We start from the raw sequence: 22,321 nt of genomic DNA on the forward strand, positions 1-22,321 counted from the left end.
CATGGTCCTCCAATTGTCCCTCTCTGTGTCTGCAGTTAGAGGACTCAGCTCGACGCTGGGGACGGGAGAAGCAGGATCTGGCCACACGGCTGCAGGAGCAAGAAAAAGGTTTCAGGCACCCCTCGAACTCCATCGTCATAGAACAACCCGTGAGTGAGCCCCCTGGAGTCGCTCCCGGGAGTTCAGGTGGTGGAGCAGGAAGCCACCCCACCCCCAAAGTCACCGGGCCCTGAGAAAAACCATTGTGGGGCCAACTCCAGGGCTGGGGGTCAGGAGTCCTAGGCTCCCATTCCTGCTCCATTACCAACCGAAGGCTCGGTCTTAATTCCCCCACCTGTCTGAGGGGAACAGAAAACCCCTGCCAAGACTATCCTTTTCCCCACGGGGTGCTGTGAAACTCAAGGAGATGACTGTGGATGAGGGGGCCATGCAGGCATCTCTGGGATGCCCTGACACTGAGTGTGCTTTAGGACTGGCTGCGCTCATGGGCAGAGTAGCTTGTGGCCCCACCCCCTGACTCCATAGAGCCTAAGATTCTCAAATTAGCACACCTTTCTTAGATGGCCACGATGTAGGCTCCACTTTGCCAACTTCCCGAGAACAAACAGGCCTGCTCACAACTGCCCCTCAAGTTCAACCCCAGGACCGCCCAGCCCCGCAAAGCAAAGACCCTGACTTCTCCTGCTCTTGAGCCAGCTGTGCTTTGCCCACGGCCAGAGGCTCAGCAGCGGCTCCTGGGAAAGGCCTGGAAAGGATGAGGGAACAGGCAAGGAACAAAGGCAACCTTTGCACACTCACCTGAGCCCTGGGGACTCTTGGAGAAATTAGATGTCACCTGCTGTGGCAAAATGGGTTTACAAATCTCTGAGAGGTCATGGCCCACTGGGTTCTGGATACTCTGAGGCCTGGTTTGTCAGGCAATATGCCCTTGAGCAGGTCACCCCCTGGGAATGGGGGGTACTCATGCACCCCGCTTTGCACACCACAGAGTGCCCTCACTCACTCCACGGACCTCAAGCAGCCCTTAAACCTGGAGCCCCTGCTGCCCAGCTCAGACACTAAGCTCAACAAGCCCTCGAACCCCCAGAAGGAGACCGCTAACTCTCAGCAGACCTGAGCCCCGGAGCAGGCCTCCTTCCCTGTGTGCTGGGGAGTCTCATCCCCGCCCCCTAAAAATGACTTTATTAAATGTTGTAGCTCTGTGAGCATTTGCCTCTTTCCTGGAGCAGGGCAGCCTGGGGGCCCTGCTTCCTCCTCCTAGACCTCACTCTGGGCCTGGGCCTGGACCTTCTGCTGCAGCCTTACAGCCTCTCGCCTGCCCCAGGAGCCAGCATCTTTGGAAAGCCAAGGGCCACAGTGGACCCAGGAGGGTGGAGAGAAGAGGCCTTCCAAAGCAGGGGCCAGGGAGACGGGCCCCTTCCAGACCCAGAGAAGAAGCAAGGCCACCAGAGACCAGCTCTGTTGGGAAATATGAGGGAGGCTTGTCTTTTTCATCTGCCCCAAAACATCTATCGTGTCTGACATTCCTTCTTTCAAGTTTGGTTTGTCTGTCTCTTGGAAAGGGAAATACTTGGAGACTTGAAGCCTTGAAGCCTTCCTGTGGCAGTCACGTATCATTGTGAAATACTCTATTAAGCCACTAGGCTGAGCTGGAAATGATGTGTCCAAAGGTAGCCAGGGGCATGAGAGAAGATTGGGCCAGGGGAAGGAGGCACCTACGGGAAGTCAGGAGGCCCGGGTTCTGGGGGCAAGCATGCTGTGTGACCTCAAGGGACCCAAGCAACCTCTCTGGGCTTCAGTTTCCCCATCTATTCCATGCAGAGCTTCACCTCTTTGGCTGTAAGACTCTTTCCAGCTATAACATTTCTGAGTCAAAGTTGACTCAGGACCAGACAAGAAAAAGGACACAGGAAGGAGAGACAAAGACAACAGGGAAGAGGATTGTGTGGTGGGGAAAGCAGAAGGGCTCCAAGAGTGGATCCAGATCCCACAGCTTCGGGCAGGAGAGGCCAGGCCAGCTGGACCACTGGCCTCAGCTGGACTAGCTCCCCGACCTGCCTGCAGGACTTAGATTTGGATAGCCTAGGGCCAAGAGGAATCAGGTCAGGAGTTGTGAGACCCCAAGGGATTAGGGGGCAGAAGTCGAGACCAGTGTCGTTCAGTCCAAATAACAAACCAGCGGCTCTGCTGCAGAATAGTCTCCCCACCTCCCACCCTTGGACAAGGGGGCACAAGCCCCCAGAGCAAGAACATGAGGCCTGGAGCAAGCCCAGAGGAGGCCCGGGAAGGGTACAGGAAGCAGGCTGGCCTCTCATCCCCAGTCAGCCACCTCACACCAGCCCTTCAGTAGCAGGGGTTCTCACCCACAGTTCTCAGCCTTTGCCATGCCCAGGACTCTGGCTGGGCCTTGGCAGGAAGTCCTCATGCCCCACAGGGAACTCCCACCCAGAGTTCACCCAAGCAGAGCCCTGTGCGAGCCTTACTCCTGTGGGGCAGGTCCACTCAGAAAGGCAGGACTGGCCCACACTTCTTGGGGCCACCCTGTTCTCTCCACAGAACTCCCCAGTTCTCCTTTGTCCTTCTGCCTGATGCTTCTGTAGCTCCTGGCACAGTGGCAGTTGCCTCCCCTCCTCTGCCCCAATTCTGCCTCACCCCTTGCCCCAGGGAGCCTGGAGTTGATTCTGCTGGCTCCTGAACTGCCATGGGTTAGGGGGTCCCAGCAGAGGTGGCTTCAAGTGTGGCTGCCTGGGGTCTCCCGAGCATGCCCCAGATCCTGCTTTAACCCAGGAAGCATCTCCACCAGAGTGATGAACACCTAATGAGTCTGATGGAACATAAGACACCACATGGTTCAGCTGTTTATTGTCTCCATGGGGTAGGTGAAGAGGAGTGGCCCAGCTGAGCTGAGGAAGGTGACCACTGAGAACCCATTCTACCTGCTCAGCAGGCTGGGCAGAAAGGAGCAGGGCTGGGGACAGACGACTGAAGATGCAGAGACCCCATGGGCCCCACCCCCTGGGCCTTCCTCCCATGTGTCTGCAGGCCATCCTCTCTGATCACTCCTGGGTTGCTTCCTGGTTAAAGGGCCAGAAGGTCAAGGAGATGGGCTTTTCAGGCATCAGGATGAGGTTGAATGTGGTGCCCACATCGCTGAGGTGTTGACTTTCAACTCTGAAGTTCTCCAGCATCTGAGAAAGGCAGATGGTAGGTTTAGGGGAGGGAAGGGGAGGATCTGTCCCCCTAGCCAGGCCCATTCACCCATAGGCAGTGCCTGTGGAGTGTGATTTGAGGAGTTCCAAGGAGTTCACCACCAGCTCCTGGTGTAACCCTGCACAGTGCCTGATAATGCATCCTTAGTGCTGCATTCCCTTGATTTAGGCCTAGACCTTAACTCATCTACAAACCTCAGTCCTATCCCATCCCATCACCACCATGGGAATGGATGGCCAGGGGCATCAGTGGGTGATGAGTGGTTGAGCCTGAAAGAGGGGGCAGCAGGGAATTGTGGGAGAGAGCGAGAGCAAGTAACTGGAGGTAGATGTGCCCCAGCACTGACATCCTTGGGCTCTGGACAGAGATGGGAGGAGGAAGGTTGGTGCCTCCATTAGGGCCAGGGCCAGCCCACGGTGCCTACATGTCCCCAGTTTGACTCACATTGATGAGGAAGATGGTCATCTCTAGCTCAGCGATCCGCCGTCCCAGACACTGCCGCACACCCCAGCCAAAGCCCAAGTTCCGGAAGTAGGTGACGTTCTTGTCTTTGCTCAGCCATCGGGTTGGGTCAAAATTTTCCGGGTTGAAGAAGAAGGTGGGCTCTCGGCCCAGAGCATAGATGGCCACCTGCACCAGTGTCTGGGGCAAGGTGATCAGAGGCCTGAGTAAGCCCCACTTCCCAACAGCCCTGAGCACAAAACCCCCTTCCCCAGTCCCCTGCCCTCTCACCACCACTCCCACTCCCCAGCATGGCTGCCCGGCTCTCCAGGGCAGGACATTCTGCCCACTGTGCAGCCTTGAACAAGGCCCCGCCCCTCTGTGATCCTTACCCACCAAATGGGGATAGCTGAAGACCCAAGGCCAGGATGATTGTCTCACCCTTTCCTCAGACCCAGGCAAATCATAAAGTCTCCCTCCTAACCCTGGGTTCCAATAACATCCTAGAGGTCACCACCCACCATACCCACTACCTCTGCCCTTCACTCAGACTTGGACTGCTGCCATCAAGGGCCCCACCAGGGCCCCAGCGCCACCCTCTGTCTGCAATTCCAGCCTGCCCCAGCCCTCTCTGACTGGCAGAGCCTGCAGCCTGCTGGCTACACCTACCTTGGCAGGAATCATGTAATCTCGAAGAACCAAGTCATTTACAAGATATCTCTGCAGGGTCACGGAGATGGGGTGAAGTCTGTGGGAGGAGGACCCTCAGAAACTGATGGCCCCAAAGGCTGGACACAGCCCCCCAGAGCCCCATACCTTGTGTGGCATCTCAGCCCCAGTGGCAGCAGCCTGGGGGGATCTGGGGGTAGGGCCCTGGCTCTATTTCTTTCTCCTCCAGACTTTTCACTTCCTGCTTTCAACCTCCTCCACCAGCCCATCCTCATAACCCTTTCCCCGGGCACTTCCCTGGCCCTGCCCAGGGATTGGAGTTGGGGGCAGCATGGGTGGATGTGGGCTTGCCTTAGTGTCTCCTTGATGCTGGCTTTGAGGAGGGGGACCAGCTGCAGCATCGTGGCCATGTCTCCCTGGGCCTGGCGCCGCGCAGCCAAGACCTCTGCCCGCAGCATATCCTGCACCTTCAGGTTGCGTGCCATCTCATACAAGTGCCACTGCAGGGTCATGGACGTCTGGTGGGGAGTAGGGTATACAGAAGACCAGGAGGGCCTGTCACTCTGGGGCCCCTTGAGGTCCTTGACCCCATGCTAAATTTTCATTTCCAAGAACCTCTTTCTCCCCCACCTCCATCCCAGTCTCCAAGACCATCCTCTGCAAAAGCAAAACACATTCCATTGTCTAAAAGGCAAATGTCCAAGAAGGCTTTCTTGCCGGCCAGGCAGGAACATTCAGGGCAGCACTTGTCCCTGCACTCGTCCCTCATGTCACCAAAAACCCACCCATGTCCCCAGCGAGTAGAGTGTCAGCTACACAGCCAATGCCTTCTTCCAAAGAATTCCAGAGGCCCTTAGAGGCCAAATCCTTCTGTAATGATTGCACTCCAGAATGACTGCCATACCTTTTGAAATGCCTTGTTAAACAACCACCCCTCTTTCCAGTAGAACTTCCTAAAACCTTAGCCTTCACCTATAGCAGCATGGCTTCAAGTAAGGCTCAAAGAGGCTGAAACCAGACCAGCCGGATGTTTCCTATCAGTGTTGCAATTAGGGTGTGGTGTGTGTTGAAATTAATCAGCTAATCTCAACGTAAGCCAGAGGCTGTGACCACTAGCCCTTCACCAGAGATCTGAGTGACCCTCATCAAACCCCACAGTCCCAGATTCCTCAATGATGACAAACCAGGCCCGTTTGGGACTCTAGCCTGGAGCAGCCCTCCCTCCTGGGGACTAGGACATGGGTTGTTGACACATTATCTTACCAAGGATCATATTTTTGTCCAACAGACTTAGACACCCTCCTCCCTCCTCCTGGCAGGGGCAACAATGACAAGCTGTGAGGTCACATTTATTAAGCACATATTATATGGCAGGCAGGGTGCTAAGCTGTTTACATATGTTACCTTGTTTAATACTCACATACAACCATCTAAGGTATGTTACCATCATCCCCCTTTTTCAGATGAGGAAACTGAAACAACACACAGCTCCTTCTCAGCTTAAAATCCTTGCCTGGCTCCCTAGAGCCTCCAGATGAAATACAGAGGCTCAGGCCTGAGCCACAGGGCCCCTCAACACCTGCCTGTTGCTGTCCAATCCCCCACTCCCCACCTCTCTCCAACACACACCTAGTGCTCCAGCTACATGGAGTGGCACACAGCCCCTGAAGCCCAGAAGTCTTCCCTATGCTAGGTCCTCTTCCTGGAATTCCCTTCCCCACCTAAGAAGCAAGGATGTGCTCCCTCTGCAAGACTCTAATCAAATGTGTGTATTCATCTCAGTACTGCCAAGGCCTGCCATAGAGATGTACTTGGGATTTAATAAGGTGGTTAACTATGTTACTAGCTGTGTGACCTTGACCAAGTTATTTAACCTCTCTGTGCTCTAGTTTCCTCATCTGAAAAAGTTGAGTGTTGTTTGTGAGTGTTAAATGAGGTAACATACGTAAACAGCTTAGGACCCTGCCTGCCATATAGTATGTGCTTAATAAATGTGACCTCACAGTAATCGTTTCTTTGGTGCCGGTGAGTGATTTTTGAAGATGTCTTCTATGTAATAGCAATGAACTATGTTTAAGGTATGCTCAAAGGCTCCATCTGCAGCCTATCTCAGGGATGGAAACTCCTTCATCAAAGTGTAACACAGATATAATACCTGGGAACGAAAGTGATTCACCCAGGGGGATTGACATGTGCCTCTCCCTAGTCCTGAAATGCTATTCCTTCTCTCTCCTCCTGGCAACAGCCTGCAAGACACGCACGTTGAATTTTAGCTCCTCTGTGGAGCCTTCTCCGTGTCCTTCACGGCCACATCAGCCACTCCCCGCCTCTCAGCTTTGTCAGTGGCGGGTGCTTGCCTCCGTCACTGCAGTGTGCTATTCCTCCGTTCACATCGCTGCCTCCGTGTTACAGGCTGAGCTGTAGACCCCCTCCCAAAATTCACCTGCTGAAGTCCTAACCCTCAGAACCTCAGAATGTGACTATATTTGGAGATAGAACCTTTAAAGATTTTAAAGCAAAATGAAGTCCTTGAGGAGGATCCTAATCCAGTTCTGATTAGTGTCCTCATGAGGAGAGACAATTCTGACACAGACACAGAGGGAAGCCCATGTGAGACAGAGGGAGAAGACGGCCATCTACAAGCCAAGGAAAGAGGCCTTAGAACGCACCAACCCTGCCAACCCCTTGACCTTGAGCTTCCAGCCTCCGGAACTGTGAGAAAATAAATGTCTGTTGTTTAAATCGCCCAGTCAATGGGATTTTGTTACGGCGGCCCTAGCAAACCAGTACACCCCTCCCCTCTGAGCCATGTGAGGACATTTGAGGTCTACTATATTTTTTTTGAGGTGGAGTCTCGCACTGTCACCTGGGCTGGAGTGCAGTGGTGTGATCTTGGCTCACCACAATATCTGCCTCACAGGTTCAAGTGATTCTCCTGCCTCAGCCTCCTGAGTAGCTGAGATTGCAGGTGCCCACCACCAGGCCCAGCTAATTTTTTGTATTTTTAGTAGAGATGGGGTTTTACTATGTTGGCCAGGCTGGTCTCGAACTTCTGACCTCATGATCCGCCCACCTCCGCCTCCCGAAGTGCTGGGATTACAGGCGTGAGCCACTGCGCCCGGCCAGGACTGATCATTCTTAATATCCAAAGAAAGAAGTTTCTAGGGTGCCATGCTGCTATGGAAAGAGCACTAGGGATGCCTCTGGGCGTTGGGGGCACCGTAGGGTACTGAGGGCTGGAAAGGGGAGGAGGAAGGACAACAAAAAGACCCTGGAAGGCAGAGCCCACAGCAAATGCCTGGGCCTCCCAATGTTTCCGGGCTCCTGCCTGCTTCCCTGGATTTGAGTGAGTGTGTTCTCCACCAGGAGCTGGGGGCATTGTCCTCCATCAGCAGGGCTCTGACAGAGCAAGCCTCCAGAGGGGACCTCCTCCTGTGGAGACTCCACGTGGAACCTGGACCTCACCACCATGCCCGGCCACTCCTCTCTCACAGGCAAAGAAAAATGGCTGATCAGCCTCAAATCATGCCCCGGGTGACTTGACTTTGACCTCACCATCCTAGGAGATTAGCGCTTTGGAAATGGAGGCAAGGAGGAAGACATATCCTACATGAGTAGGAACGCCTTGAACAACAGGGTTTCAGACGAGGGGCCAGGTGGGGAAGGGGCATGTGGGCACGGGGGCAACAAGGTGCTGCCCCTACAGCCACCTCACCGTGTCCACCCCTCCTGCCAGCATCTCCGTGACGTTGGCCTTGATGTCCTCGAAGGACATCTTGCTGTCTCCCAGGAGTCTGTAGAGGATGCCACGGTAATCATGGTGAACACTTCCTTTCTGTCTCAATTCCCAGTAGAAGTTCTGGGTGTATATGTCAGCTGTGCAGAATGAGGAAAGAAAAAAGAGTGAGGTTCCCTTAGGCGGGTGGGAAGGAGGGCAGTCTGTGGTGAAAGGTGGCACCAAGGGCCTAGGGATTCCAGAGCCCTGTGCTTCTTAGGCTGCCGTTTTACTGAGCACTTACTCTGTACTAAGCCCTTCATATCTGTTTTTTCATCGAATTCTTGGGGTATGTGACATCATCCCCATTTTACAGATAACAGAGGTGCAGAAAGATAGTCACTTGCCCAAGGTCACTTGGGTGTAAGGGGCAGAGGTGGGATTTGACTCTGCCATACCCTGACCAGCCTTCTCCACCCAACCTTCCCCATCTCTCCCATCCAAGTCCCTGTCATCCAGCACAGCCGTGGCTCAGACACTGGCCCTTTGCCCTCTGGGGAGCATGAGCTCCTTTGAAGAAGATCACAGACGTCTTTGCTCCTCTTTTTCCTCCCCAACAGCCAGCCTTCCATCCGCCATTTCCAGGGGTCCCAGGGCCTTCCTGACACCCACGCCTGCCCACCACAGTGTGGGTTTCTTACAAGTCAAGTCAGCGCCCATTGACATAGCGTGGGACAAAGGAGCCGGCTTAGGCCTGGGGCTCCGAGGAGGAGAGCACAGCCAGAGAAGCCCTCACCTTTACTGAAAATCACGTCCCATGCAGCCACATGGTCCTTCCAGGTCTTGGTCCTGAACAGACGGAACAGGTCTGGGGGAAGGTTGAGCATGGGGACGCTGGTGTGGAACATCTGGTAGATGGCATCAATGAATCGCTGGGCCTCGGGGTTCACTACTTCTTCCAGCATCCCCTGGCGCTCCCCAAAAATGACGTTAGTGATGGCTGCAGGAAGAGGCAGAGGCTGAGGAGCCATTTCTGACAGGGCCATCTGAGAGCCACAACTCCTAGGGACTCCTCCACCCTCATCTCCCTCAGCACAAAGGATCTCGTGCCCCTACCCTCAGCCTCCTTCAGTAAATAAATTGAGGCCTGAGTCCCAAAGGGCTAAGATGCAAGGCTGAGAAAGCTGACCTCTGGCAACCACACAGGTCCTGCAGAGGGGCATGTGGAGGACCTGAACGGTGGGAAGCAGAGTCTCCAGCAGAGCTGAGAGAGGGCCTAGCCCAAGATGCAACTGCTCTGCCCACGCTTCCACCAAGAGAGATTCCTCATCTGTAATTGGCTGAATTGGCTAAATACTTTCTGAAACAGGTCAGAAAGGAGACTGAAGATCATAAATCCCTGGATAATTAACCATCCAGGACCTAGTCTTGCTGGACCTAAGAAGTTACAACAGCCTCAAGTTTTCCCCACCTACCAGGTGAGTAATTTTAATACTGATTTCATACAAAGCTCTGGGCACCCCAAATCTCTTGCTGTGACCACACAATCTTCATCAAGCCACAGGGCCTTTGTATGTGCAGTTTCCTCTACCTATACTGCCTGACTTCCTTACCCCATCCAGATAACTCCTACAGATTCTTCAATGCCTACCTCAGATTAACCACTGAACTCTCCTCTACCCTACCACACTCCAAAGGTCTATGGCCCAGGAGGTGGAGACTTGCAGAATGAAGGTCCAAGCCAAGCTCTGGCTTTGGAGGATGGTGGCAATAGGGACCTGTACTTTGGGGACCCTTGCTCCTACAGCACAAATGCCAGATAAGAGAGAATGCCAGATGAGAGAACCCCAGAGCAAGGGGTCTCACTCTGTTGCCCAGGGTGGTCTTAAATTGCCTCTGAGTAGCAGGCAGTGGAGGATATGACCAGCGGCTCATCTCAGAAGCCGGTCTCAATGCCTCTGCAAGGTCTGTACTGAACCTAAAGGTAAGAGAGTGAACACTGAGTCCTCCCACCCCATGCCCGCTGCCAGCCTGGTGCAAGCCCCTTACACTCAAAGGCAAAGCGGAACAGGTCATCACTGATGTCCCCTGAGTAGTTTCCGGAGCCCGCCTTCTTGATGCGCCTGTGCAGGACACTGACGAAGTCCCGAGACACGGCATCCAACAGAGGCAAAAAGTTCTTAGTGGTCTCTGGAGCCATCACCTCCTGGTTCAGGGCCACCCGGTCTTTCTTCCAGGCCGCCGACTTCCTGAGAAAACATGGGCCCACAAGCCCTCATGGTCACAGACCCCAGGCCTGGCGAACACAGAGGGGACTGACTCAGTTTTCCCAGGAAGCTGAGTCACAGCTCACAGCATCCAGCACTCCCACCAGGGCCTCTGCCCTCACCTCTCCAAGCACCCTCTGCCTCTCACCTCCTCCCTGCTCTGCCTGGCTGGGAGAAGAGAAAGGAAAAAAGAGAGTGAAGGGGAACAAAACTTCAACTCCCCTCCACTCCCTCTGCTGAGGACCAGGAACTGATATTCTTAGAACGCTTTGCATAACTTTCAGTCTCTCCAGTCTTTGCCTCAGCTGCAGGCATGCCTTCCATGCCACCCCCACTTCCACCTTTGACACTCCAGGGCCTCTCTATATAACATTTTCTGACTCTTGCACAAACAAAATTGACCAGCCTCTCCTCCTCTGCACCCCCAACACATCCCATTACTCACTTCTGTCGGGGTACCTCAGGTGCCCCGAACTGGGCTGGTCATAATAAACCTTAATTCATGCACACTCTTGAAATTCATCAATCCATGCAAAGTCCTCTTTGTGACTTGGGGGTGTTTTCGTTGATAAGAATATTATCATAAACTTACCACCCACCATAGAAACTAGGAACTTGACAGTAACTTACATTTGCCCTCCTGGTCCTTCCACATCCTTCGTTCCTTTCTAAGGAGACCACCCACCAGAATCCCTTGTTCTCATTTGTGTCTAATTTTATCTGATCTCCATTTATTCCCAAAAGGTACTATTACAAAATATATACTTGTGTTTAACTTCTTTTAAAAAGCTGTCAGTCGGGCGTGGTGGCTCACGCCTGTAATCCCAGCACTTTGGGAGGCCCAGGCAGGTGGATCACCTGAGGTCAGGAGTTCGAGACCAGCCTGGCCAACATGGTGAAACCCCATCTCTACTGAAAATACAAAAATTAGCTGGGCATGGTGGCGGGCGTCTATAATTCCAGCTACTCGGGAGCCTGAGGCAAGAGAATCACTTGAACCCGGGAGGTGGAGGTTGGAGTGAGCCAAGATCGCGCCATTGCACTCCAGCCTGGGTGGCAGAGCAAGACTCCACCTCCAAAAAAAGAAAAAAAAAAAAAAAAAGAGAAAGAAAAGCTGTCATGCTTTGTCAGACTTGCTTTTTTCACTTAGTTGTACCATTCCAAGTATCACCTGTATTGCTGTGGGAGACTGAGTCCCTTCATTTTGACTGGTGTGTACCACAATTCACTCACTTACAATCCTATTGGGCATTTCAGTAGCTTTCTGGTTTTTAATACCATGAACGGTACCACTGCAAACACTCTACTACACCTCCCCCAAAGCAGGGATACTCTTTGGAGTATATCCCTGAAATCAAACTGCTATGTCACAGGTATGCAAATATTCCATTTCAGGAGAAAATGTCCAACCATTTTCCAAAGTAGTGGCTCCAGTTTACACTCCCACCAGTAACAGATGAGAGCCCCAGTTGCTCTGTAGCTTCATCCACACTTGATATGGTTACGTTTTACCTTTTCTTTTTTTTTTTTTTTTTTTTGAGACAGGATCCAGCTCTGTCACCCAGCCTGGAGTGCAGTGGTGCGCTCTCTCCTCACGGCAACCTCTGCTTCCTAGGCTCAAGTAGTTCTCTGGCCTCAGCCTCCCAAGTAGCTGGGAACACAGGCATGTGCCACCACATCGGCTAATTTTTTATTTTTTATGTTTTGTAGAGACGGGGTCTCACTGTGTTGCCCACGGTGGTCTTGAACTCCTGAGCTCAAGCAATCTGTCCGCCTTGGCCTCCCAAAGTGCTGGGATTACAGGCATGAACCATTGCGCCCTGCCCCGCATTTTACATTTTTGATGGGGTGGGTGTGGTGGCTCATGCCTAGAATCCTAGCACTTTGGGAGGCTGAAGCGGGAAGATTGCTTGAGCCCAGGAGTTTGAGACCAGCCTGGGCAACATGGCGAAATCTCATCTATACTAAAAATGTAAAAATTGGCTGGGTGTGGTGACACGCACCTGTAATCCCAGCTACTTGGGAGGCTGAGGTGGGAGGATCACCTGTGCCAGGGAGGCAGAGGCTGCTGTGAGCCATGATCAAACCACTGCACTCCAGCCTGGATGACACAATGAGATCCCATCTCAAAATAAAAAAAATTTATGAACAATTTGGTAGAAAACAGTATCCACTACACTTAAATACACTGATCTGTCCCCATGTAGGACAAATGTCTCACTGCCCCTTTAGCCTGTATGGGACTCACGGTGGCAGGTCTCTCTGCTCTATTTGTCACTGTATCTCCAGTTCCTGGCACAAGTCCTGATTCATCGAGGATGCTCAGTAAGGTGGGACTCAGTGAGCAAACCAATCAGTGAGAACTTTGCCAGATCTTTAATTATTCATTAGGATCTTCAGCATGACCACTTCCCTGAAGGCTGGCAGAGCAATTCATCATCATCATCATCATCATCATCACCACCTTCATCACCATCATTTGTTTTAGGGAGGCAGGAAAATGATGGGGATTCACCTAGAGGCCCTGCTAGGAGGCACAGAGCAAGCCTGGCCTCAGCCCCTCACCCCCAGCCTCTGCCCTCTCCACAGCTCCCCACCACCTCCCTCCAGTCCCTGGGAGATGGCCCAGGACTCACTTCAACAGGACTCCTATGGGTCTCTGGTAATACTGATGATAGGCGACCCAGGGCGGGATGAGGAATCGTTCTGGGTTGGGGCCCTCGGACTTAAAGAGAAGGGCCACATCTTCAGGGTCGATGACATAAACCGACTCCACGTTGCCGAGCTTCTCCCTGGAGGGGTGGGGGAGAGGGGCTGATGGAAGGATCCGAGGAGAGCTATGGATACAGGCTCAGCACAGCTGCCTCACAGTTCCACAACTTGCTGACTGTGGGACCTGAGTCGAGGCCCTTAACCCCTCTGAGTCTCAGTTTCCTCTTCTGTAAAATGGAGACAAATACAGTACCTGTCTCGCAGCGTTGCTGAAGGACAATATGATAGGAAGTATGTGGATGTGACCTTTGTTAAACATTCTACAAGTGACAGCTTTATGATCACTGTTGCTGCTATCCCCAGCACATCCCCAGGGCCAGCCCAAAGCCACCCCCCAGCCTTCCATGGACCAGCAAGTCCTCCGCTTCTCGCGCATTCTTCCTGTGTCCACAACCACAGCAGCCCCAGCTTCTCACCCGTCCATGGAGCTCAGAATCATGGCACACTTTCATGTCACTGCTAGAGTGACTCACTGTAGCTTGCAAGGTACCACATATTCCAGGCCAAATCCCTGTCAGACTCTACAGCTGAAATTCTGGGAGTGGCCACCCTGCCCCTAAGAGTCAGAGGCCACCCAGCAACACACTTTGTCTCTATTAAAATAAAACTTCGGTGAAACATCAAGCCGCAACATACAGGCAGGAGAGACGGGCTTGCAAATCACTTTGCAGACAGTCTCTATTAAATACAACTGGGTTTTTGTTGTTATTGTTGTTTTGAGATAGGGTCTCTGTTACCCAGGCTGGAGAGCAGTGGTGTGATCACGGCTCACTGCAGCCCTGACCTCCCAGGCTCAAGCGATCCTCTCACCTCAGCCCGGCCAAGTATCTGGCACTATAGGCACCAACATGCCTTGCTAATTTTTGTGTTTTTTGTAGAGATGAGGTTTTGCCATATTGCCCAGGCTGGTCTCAAACTTCTGAGCTCAAGAGATCCTCCCACCTCAGCCTCCCAAATTGCTGGGATAGCAGGTGTGAGCCACTGTGCCTAGCCAAATGCAACTGTTACATATGACCGGTGTTCTTACATGAAGAGATGAGGACACAGATACACAAAGAGGAAAGACCATGTCAACACACGGGGAAAAGATGGCATCTAACTCCAAGGAGAGAGGCCTCAGAAGAAAGCAAGCAACTCAGCCAAAATGTTGATCTCTGACTTCTAGTTTCCAGAACTGCCAGAAAATTAATTCTGTTGTTTAAGCAAAAAATAAGAAATAAAAATACAACTACTAAAAAACAACAGAAAATTCCACTTCTTGCTTGCCTCTGCCTTTTGTGTAAGAAAATTAATTTAAGATATACTTTTAGGCAAAATGTCATAAAAACATGGAGATACAAGCCAAGTGTGCCAAGTGTGCTCATGTGTGTGCACATTCTCTCTCTCTCTCCTCTCATAGTGCTGCTTTAACCACTGAGCCAGAAAGCCTGGGCCTACCTTGACGAGTTTCAGGCCTTCACTTGTTCTGTGGCCTCCCAGAAAATCCCCTCAGTGTTTTTCCAGCTACCATGTGTCTTTGCACTAACTAGCTCCATACCCCTAACCCAGTTCAGCCAAGCCCTTGAACTACTATTATGATCAATTCCACTTCTGGGAATCTAGCCCAAGGCAGTGATCTGACATCAGCAACAATGCTTGATGGATGAGGATGTCCGTTACAGCCTCATGTTTAACAGCAAAAAAAGTCAAGAGTAGGTTGTATGTTCATTTTAAAGAACCAGCAAAAAAAAAAAAAAATCCATACTGTAAACTACTATGCTGCCTTTTAAAATTATATTACAGGCCGGGCACAGTGGCTCACACCTGTAATCCCAGTACTTTGGGAGGCTGAGGAGGGAGAGAGAAGATCATTTGCGCCCAGGAATTCAAGGCTACAGTGAGCTATGATGGCACCACTGCACTCCGCCCTGGGAGACATAGCAAGACCCTGCTTCAAAAAAAATAAATATTAATAAGATAGATCAAGAAAAAGGAAGAAGACATAAATAAACTAAATGAGATCTTTCCCCAGAAAAGTCTGAGGACCACTGAACAGCACTTTCTCTTAAAATATAAAATAATCTTATATTAGAGAAAAGGAAAGAAGTCCTTGATATATTGTTTTGAGACAACATAAGCAGCATATACAGTATATTCACATACTTCATGATACTTAAATGTTAAATCAATTGGAATTGATTGTATCTGACTTCAATTTTTCATTTGTGTTTCTCTGTATTATCTAAATTGCTCTATATAAAACAAGAACAGCCTTTGTGTTAGGAAAAAAACCCACAAAAGTTGTATCTTAAATTCCTCACATTTATTCACAAGTTTATTGTTTATTAGCTATAAGTTCAAATATAATGACACACAGATCTGGAAGTCAGACAATTCCAGTTCCCACCGTGGCTTTGCTCTCATGAGTTGTGTGACATTGACAAGACCCTTCTTCTCACTGGGCCTCGGTTTCCCCATCTGTAACTACAGGAATATGTTGCAAGATTCAGATGGAAGTGACTCAGAAAACAGAAAGGTAATTAGGGTCTGGAGGCAGGGAACATAAGGCCAATTCACACTTGAGCTGTGACAGGAAATATCCTCTCCATAGGACGTATGCTGTAAATGACTTTGTAACTTTACTTCATCCTCTCCATTTACATAAGGCATATTGAATTAAGCAATGGAATGCTCTAAGGGGTATTTAAACTCCCAAAAATTCTGTTAACGGGGCCCTTGAGCTCCCACACTCAGGCCCCTCCCACACCGTGGTGTGCATTTTCATGTTCAATAAATTCCTTCATCCCTTCCTTGCTTTGTTTGTGCATTTTGTCGAATTCTTTGTTCAAGACGCCAAGAACCTGGACACCCTCCACCAGTAACATATATTTTGGCCAGCCAGCCAGGAGGAAGAGGTAAGCCCAAAGTTTGGGATTCGTTTTTCTCCCTTTCCTTTCTGCTCCATACAGGGGCTCCCTCTTTCTCTTTTCTGTTCCAACTTGGGACACTTGCTGGGCCCCACCTAAACACGGAGACAACTGCAGGTTTCTGACCATGGCCAGTGAAACTAAGGGGTTTCCATGTGGAGAAGCAGCCTGACTGCCACCGCCCGGTTTGCTTAAGGGACCTGGGTCTTTTTTATGTTTTTTTTCTTTTTTTCGTCTCTTTCTATTTCAGTCTTTCAGTGGCTGTTTCCTAGTAGCTCCTTGGAAATTGAGGCTGGGGTCACCAGTACTGCCTGAAGGTCTAGGAATGAAAGGGAATAATTGCACTGCCCCAAAGCGGGAGGGACTTTTTTTAAAAATCTTTTTTGCCTGTGGTTCCTGATCCCTACATGCGGTGCTGCTCGGAGCAAACTCGTACATGTTTCTGGGGGCTTAAACCTTCTTTTCTTATGCTAAATTCTTCCCTTATAGTACTCAACTAGCTAAGGACAAAAAAAGCCCACACGGCATCCAGTTCACATTACAGTTCATGGCTACTCTTATAAAGCTCATAGGATGCTCCGGAGGGGAAAACCTGCATGTGATGCCCACCTAAAGCCAGAGACATCTGGGACCCTAAGATTGGACCCCACAGGAGGAAGCTCTGTGGGTCCTGCGGACCCCAGCCACTCCAAAGAGGATGCTCTTGGCAGAGGTTCTGAGGTCTAGCCCTCCTTAGAATTTTCTCTCCACAGTTGCAATGCTGTTTGGCCCCAACATTGTTTGGTATCTGAAGTTTACTGTTGAATTGGAAAGTGGAATAGAGTTGCATGTATCCAGGCTTTTGTGCTGCAGCTCTAAGCAGGGGGCCTGGTTAACATGTGACACCCTCCTTTGAAGTCTTGGGAGGTTTGGTCTTTAAAAATCAAACTGCCATGGAGACTGCTTTAGCCAAAATTTTGGTTCACAGCCTTCACTGGATTATCTATTGGGGCAAAAACTGGCAAGCTTGTATTGCTATCTCATGGGTAAGGTTCCAAGCTATTGAATCTTCGTTTATGTGTGTGTATACATGTCTAGATGTGTTTATTTGTATGTACACATTGTTATATGTTGTGTCTACCAAATTGCCTTATAAGTAAATGAGCACTCATAAATTAAGTAAATAAGTCTAAACAATTTTCAAGTTCACGTGGCTTAAAGTATAACTTTACTAAACAAGCTAGCTTTAAAATTATTGGTGGAATAAAAATAGAAATGCCTTCAGTATTACCAGTATACATTTTGTTTGAATTTTATGTTTGCCTTTGCTATTTTTTGTTTGTTTGTTTGTTTTGAGACGGAGTCTCACTCTGTCACCCAGGCTAGAGTGCAGTGGTGCGATCTCGGCTCACTGCAACCTCCGTCTTCTGGGTTCAAACAATTCTCCTGCCTCAGCCTCCTAAGTAGCTGGGACCACAGGCACGTGCCACCACGCCCAGCTAATTTTTAAATTTTTTAATAGAGACAAAGTTTCACCATATTGGCCAGGCTGGTCTCAAACTCTTGACCTCGTGATCTGCCTGCCTCAGCCTCCCAAAGCACTGGGATTACAGGCGTGAGCCACCACTAGATATTTTTAAATGTCAGTGAATTCAACCTGGGAGCTGCTTGGGGCAAGCCTGCCTCCCCTTCTATTCAAAGTCTCACTGAGATAAATGCATATCTGATTGGGTCCTTTGGAAAGGCTAATCAGAAACTCAAAAGAATGCAAACATCTGTCTCTCACCTGTGATCTGAAAGCCTCCAAGCCCACTCCTTGCCTTGAGTGGTCCCACCTTTCAGGACCAAACCAATGTTCATTTTACATATGTTAATTAGTGTCTCATGTCTCCCTTGTTAAAAGTAAAAATTGAGTACAGCGAATGGGATAAATGCTTTAGGTAAACTTTTTGTGTAAATTAAAACCTTAAAGTTACTTTTGGCACTCATTTAATATCTGGGTCATTTCCAAGTAAGAAAGGGTTGTGATATGGGGAAATATGTTTCTAAAATTGTGGAATTGTTCTTATCTATAAATGCCCATATCTGATATTTCAGGATTTCTTGCTTCTTAGGGTTTCACTAAAATTTTACATTACTAAGGATAAGGTTTCTAGTTAACACGTAATTCTGTATACAAAATGTGCCTGAAAGGGTTATTAGTAAAAAAAGGAAAGAATAATTGTGTCTAATTCAGAAGTTATCTAAAAGTTAGTTCAAGTTACAGTTTTGAAAAGGTTATTTATGAAACAATGTAGTAAGGAACCATTAAGTAGGGGAGAAGGATGAGGAACAGTTTAAATAATAAAATATTCTTTAAAATCTGATAAAGAATTGGAAACATTTGGCTAATTAACATTTTTATAGTTAAAGCTCTTAGTCTTGATTAAAGTAAGAAGTATTGTAAAAATGCATTGGCAGTTTGGCAACTCTTTTTTTAATATAGTTAAGCATGAAGCTGGATTTAGTGTGGAACCAAATTCCACATACATGCTTGCATTGCTTCACACTATGTTTACTGTTTTGCATGGATAGTGCTGGAGTACTTATTGATCATATGCCTAAAGTGAATTTGTTAATTGCACAGGATGTATGATAATATTAGTGAACTTAAGGATACTGAATTGTGTATCAGGAATAAAATATTCATTATGTGGGTTTTTGGGGGCCCTGTGTAACACTGTAGCCTCCAGGGTAAATTGAATAGGAAAATTTAGGGTTGGTTTCCTGCTTATTTGTTTTTGCTTCTAGTTTTCATTTGTTTGCCATTTGTTCTCCTCTGACTTTGCTTGTGTATGCATGTATATAAAAACCATGATTTTTCTTAGTTCCTAGTGGAAGGTTTTCATTTAGTTCTGTGTTCCTATGCATTTCTAGCAAGTCATCATTCATTCCATTTTTCTGGAATTCCCAAGCTACCTTTGTTGGGCCTGCAGGAATTAATGGAGCATACTAGCTTTTTTATCCTTAAACTAACTTTTTGGATTTTAGGCTTCCTGATACTTTAAGTGTGTTGAGTATACTCTCACAAATAGAATTTTAGTCATATTTCTCTCTCTGCCTAGTTTCTCCAAAATTTGTGAACTATTTATGAATATTCTTAATTCATTGCAATGTGTTTGTTTGCACACAGTCAAGCAGGGTCCCTGGGGCCACTCAGGGAGAGAATGTCAGGCCTCTGAGCCCAAGCTAAGCCATCATATCCCCTGTGACCTGCACGTATACATCCAGATGGCCTGAAATAACTGAAGAATCACAAAAGAAGTGAAAATGGCCTGTTCCTGCCTTAACTGATAACATTACCTTGTGAAATTCCTTCTCCTGGCTCATCCTGGCACAAAAGCTCCCCCACTGAGCTCCTTGTGACCCCACCCCTGCCAGCCAAAAAACAACCCCCTTTGACTGTAATTTTCCATTGCCTACCCAAATTCTATAAAACAGCCCCACCCCTATCTCCCTTTGCTGACTCTTTTTGGATTCAGCCTGCCTGCATCCAGGTGATTAAAAAGCTTTATTGCTCACACAAAGCCTGTTTGGCGGTCTCTTCCCACGGACACATGTGAAATTTGGTGCCATGACTCGGGTCGGGGGACCTCCCTTGGGAGATCAATCCCCTGTCCTCCTGCTCTTTGCTCCATGAGGAAGATCCACCTATGACCTCAGGTCCTCAGACCAACCAGCCCAAGGAACATCTCACCAATTTTAAATCCGGTAAGCGGCCTCTTTTCACTCTCTTCTCCAACCTCTCTCACTATCTCTCAACCTCTTTCTCCTTTCAATCTTGGTGCCATCTTTCAATCTCTCCCTTCTCTTAATTTCAGTTCCTTTCCTTTTCTGGCAGAGACAGAGGAGACGCGTTTATCCGTGAACCCAAAACTCCGGCGCCGGTCACAGACTCGGGAAGACAGTCTTCCCTTGGTGTTTAATCACTGCGGGGATGCCTGGACACCTGCCTTGATCCTTCACCCTTAGTGGCAAGCACCACTAATTTGGAGGGCAAGCACCCCCCTTCTCTCTGTGTCTCTACCCTCCCTTTTCTCTCCATTTTCCTGGGGGGCAGGCACCCCCCACACCTTCTCTCCATGTCTCTACCCTCTCTTTTCTCTGGGCTTGCCTCTTTCACTATGGGCAAATTTCCACCCTCCATTCCTCTCTCTTCTCCCTTAGCCTGTGTTCTCAAGAACTTAAAACCTCTTCAACTCACACCTGACCTAAAACCTAAACACCTTATTTTCTTCTGCAATGCCACTTAACCCCAATACAAACTTGACAATAGTTCCAAATAGCCAGAAAATGGCACTTTTGATTTCTCCATCCTACAAGATCTAGATAATTCTTGTCGTAAAATGGGCCAATGGTCTGAGGTACCTGACATCCAGGCATTCTTTGGTCCCTCCCTAGTCTCTGTTCCCAATGCAATTCATCCCAAATCTTCTTTTCCCTCCCACCTGTCCCTTCAGTCCCAACCCCAAGTGTTGTTGAGTCTTTCCAATCTTCCTTTTCTACCGACCCATCTGACCTCTCCCCTCATCCCCAGACTGCTCCTCAGGTCACTCCCCAGCCAGGCTGAATCAGGCTCCAATTCTTCCTCAGCTTCTGCTCCTCCACCCTATAATCCTTCTATCACCTCCTCTCCCCAAACCCAGTCCAGCTTACAGTTTCGTTCTGCAACTAGCCCTCCCCCATCTGCCCAATAATTTCCTCTTAAAAAGGTGGCTGGAGCTAAAGGCATAGTCAAGGTTAATGCTCCTTTTTCTTTATCCGACCTCTCCCAAATCAGTTAGTGTTTAGGCTCTTTTTCCTCAAATATAAAAACCCAGCCCAGTCCGTGGCTCATTTGGCAGCAACCCTGAGACGCTTTACAGCCCTAGACCCTGAAGGGTCAGAAGGCTGTCTTATTCTCAATATGCATTTTATCACCCAGTCAGCCCCTGACATTAGAAAAAATCTTCAAAAATTAGAATCCAGCCCTCAAACCTCGCAATGGGAATTAATCAACCTTGCCTTCAAGGTGTACAATAATAGAGAGGAGGCAGCCAGACAGCAACACATTTCTGAGTTACAATTACTTGCCTCTGCTGTGAGACAAAACCAAGCTGCATCTCCAGCATACAAGAACTTCAAAATGCCTGAACCGCAGCGGCCAGGCATTCCTCTAGGACCGCCTGCCCCAGGATCTTGCTTCAAGTGCTGGAAATCTGGTCACTGGGCCAAGTATTGCCCGCAGCCTGGGATTCCTCCTAAGCCATGTCCCATCTGTGCAGGACCCCACTGGAAATTGGACTGTCCAACTCACCCAGCAGCCACTCCCAGAGCCCCTGGAACTCTGGCCCAAGGCTATCTGACTGACTCCTTCCCAGATCTTCTCCGCTTAGCGGCTGAAGACTGATGCTGCCCAATCACCTTGGAAGCTTCCTGGACCATCACAGATGCTTTAGGTAACTCTTACAGTGGAGGGTAAGTCTGTCCCCTTCTTAATCAATATGGAGGCTACCAACTCCACATTACCTTCTTTTCAAGGGCCTATTTCCTTTGCCTCCATAACTGTTGTGGGTATTGACAGCCAGGCTTCTAAACCTCTTAAAACTCCCCAACTCTGGTGCCAACTTGGACAATATTCTTTTATGCACTCCTTTTTAGTTATCCCCACCTTCCCAGTTCCCTTATTAGGTCGAGACATTTTAACTAAATTATCTGCTTCCCTGACTATTCCTGGGCTATAGCCACACCTTATTGCCACCCTTTTCGCCAGTTTAAAGCCTCCTTCAAATTCTCCCCTTGTATCTCCCCACCTTAATCCACATATATGGGATGCCTCTACTCCCTCCTTGGTGACTGATGATGCACCTCTTACCATCCCATTAAAACCTAATCATCCTTACCCTGTTCAATGCTAATATCCCATCCCACAGCATGCTTTAAAAAGATTAAAGCCTGTTATCACTTGCCTGTTAGAGCATGGTCTTTTAAAGCCTATAATCTCTCCTTACAATTCCCCCATTTTACCTGTTCAAAAACCAGACAGGTCTTACAGGTTAGTGCAGGATCTGTGCCTTATCAACCAAATTGTTTTGCCTATCCACCCCATGGTGCCAAACCCATATACTCTCCTATCCTCCATACCTCCCTCCACAACCCATTACTCTGTTCTGGATCTCAAACATGCTTTCTCTACTATTCCTTTGCACCCTTCATCCCAGCCTCTCTTTGCTTTCATTTGGACTGACCCTGACACCCATCAGGCTCAGCAAATTACCTGGGCTGTACTGCTGCAAGGCTTCATGGACAGGCCCCATTACTTCAGTGAATCCCAATTTCTTCCT

At 49.2% G+C, this 22,321-nt stretch overlaps 2 protein-coding genes across 13 annotated transcripts in view; one reads left to right on the forward strand and one right to left on the reverse strand.

Moving 5' to 3' along the window:
• The window catches only part of CCDC33 (coiled-coil domain containing 33), a 100,434-nt gene extending 99,229 nt beyond the window's left edge, over positions 1 to 1,205 (forward strand). For 5 of the 11 annotated variants that reach the window (XM_054452028.1, XM_054452031.1, XM_054452034.1 and 2 more), the window contains 2 exons: positions 36 to 149; positions 989 to 1,204. In XM_054452028.1, coding sequence (XP_054308003.1) covers positions 36 to 149; positions 989 to 1,117 — 243 coding nt within the window. In that variant the 3' untranslated portion in view covers positions 1,118 to 1,204. The other 6 variants (XM_054452027.1, XM_054452035.1, XM_054452029.1 and 3 more) reach the window with 5 other exon arrangements.
• A 1,640-nt stretch (positions 1,206 to 2,845) lies between these two features.
• Positions 2,846 to 22,321, reverse strand: part of LOC129014548 (cholesterol side-chain cleavage enzyme, mitochondrial) — a 29,813-nt gene continuing 10,337 nt past the window's right edge. The window contains exons 2-9 of one of the 2 annotated variants that reach the window (XM_054452038.2): positions 12,939 to 13,094; positions 10,085 to 10,284; positions 8,832 to 9,035; positions 8,036 to 8,196; positions 4,672 to 4,838; positions 4,321 to 4,399; positions 3,655 to 3,852; positions 2,846 to 3,188 (exon numbers count right to left, since the gene is read on the reverse strand). In XM_054452038.2, the coding sequence (XP_054308013.1) occupies positions 3,057 to 3,188; positions 3,655 to 3,852; positions 4,321 to 4,399; positions 4,672 to 4,838; positions 8,036 to 8,196; positions 8,832 to 9,035; positions 10,085 to 10,284; positions 12,939 to 13,094 (1,297 nt within the window). In that variant the 3' untranslated portion in view covers positions 2,846 to 3,056. The remainder of the gene's footprint in view (positions 3,189 to 3,654; positions 3,853 to 4,320; positions 4,400 to 4,671; positions 4,839 to 8,035; positions 8,197 to 8,831; positions 9,036 to 10,084; positions 10,285 to 12,938; positions 13,095 to 22,321) is intronic. The other variant, XM_054452039.1, reaches the window with a different exon arrangement.

This window comes from Pongo pygmaeus, chromosome 16 (assembly GCF_028885625.2).
Source record: "Pongo pygmaeus isolate AG05252 chromosome 16, NHGRI_mPonPyg2-v2.0_pri, whole genome shotgun sequence".
NCBI lineage: Eukaryota > Metazoa > Chordata > Mammalia > Primates > Hominidae > Pongo > Pongo pygmaeus.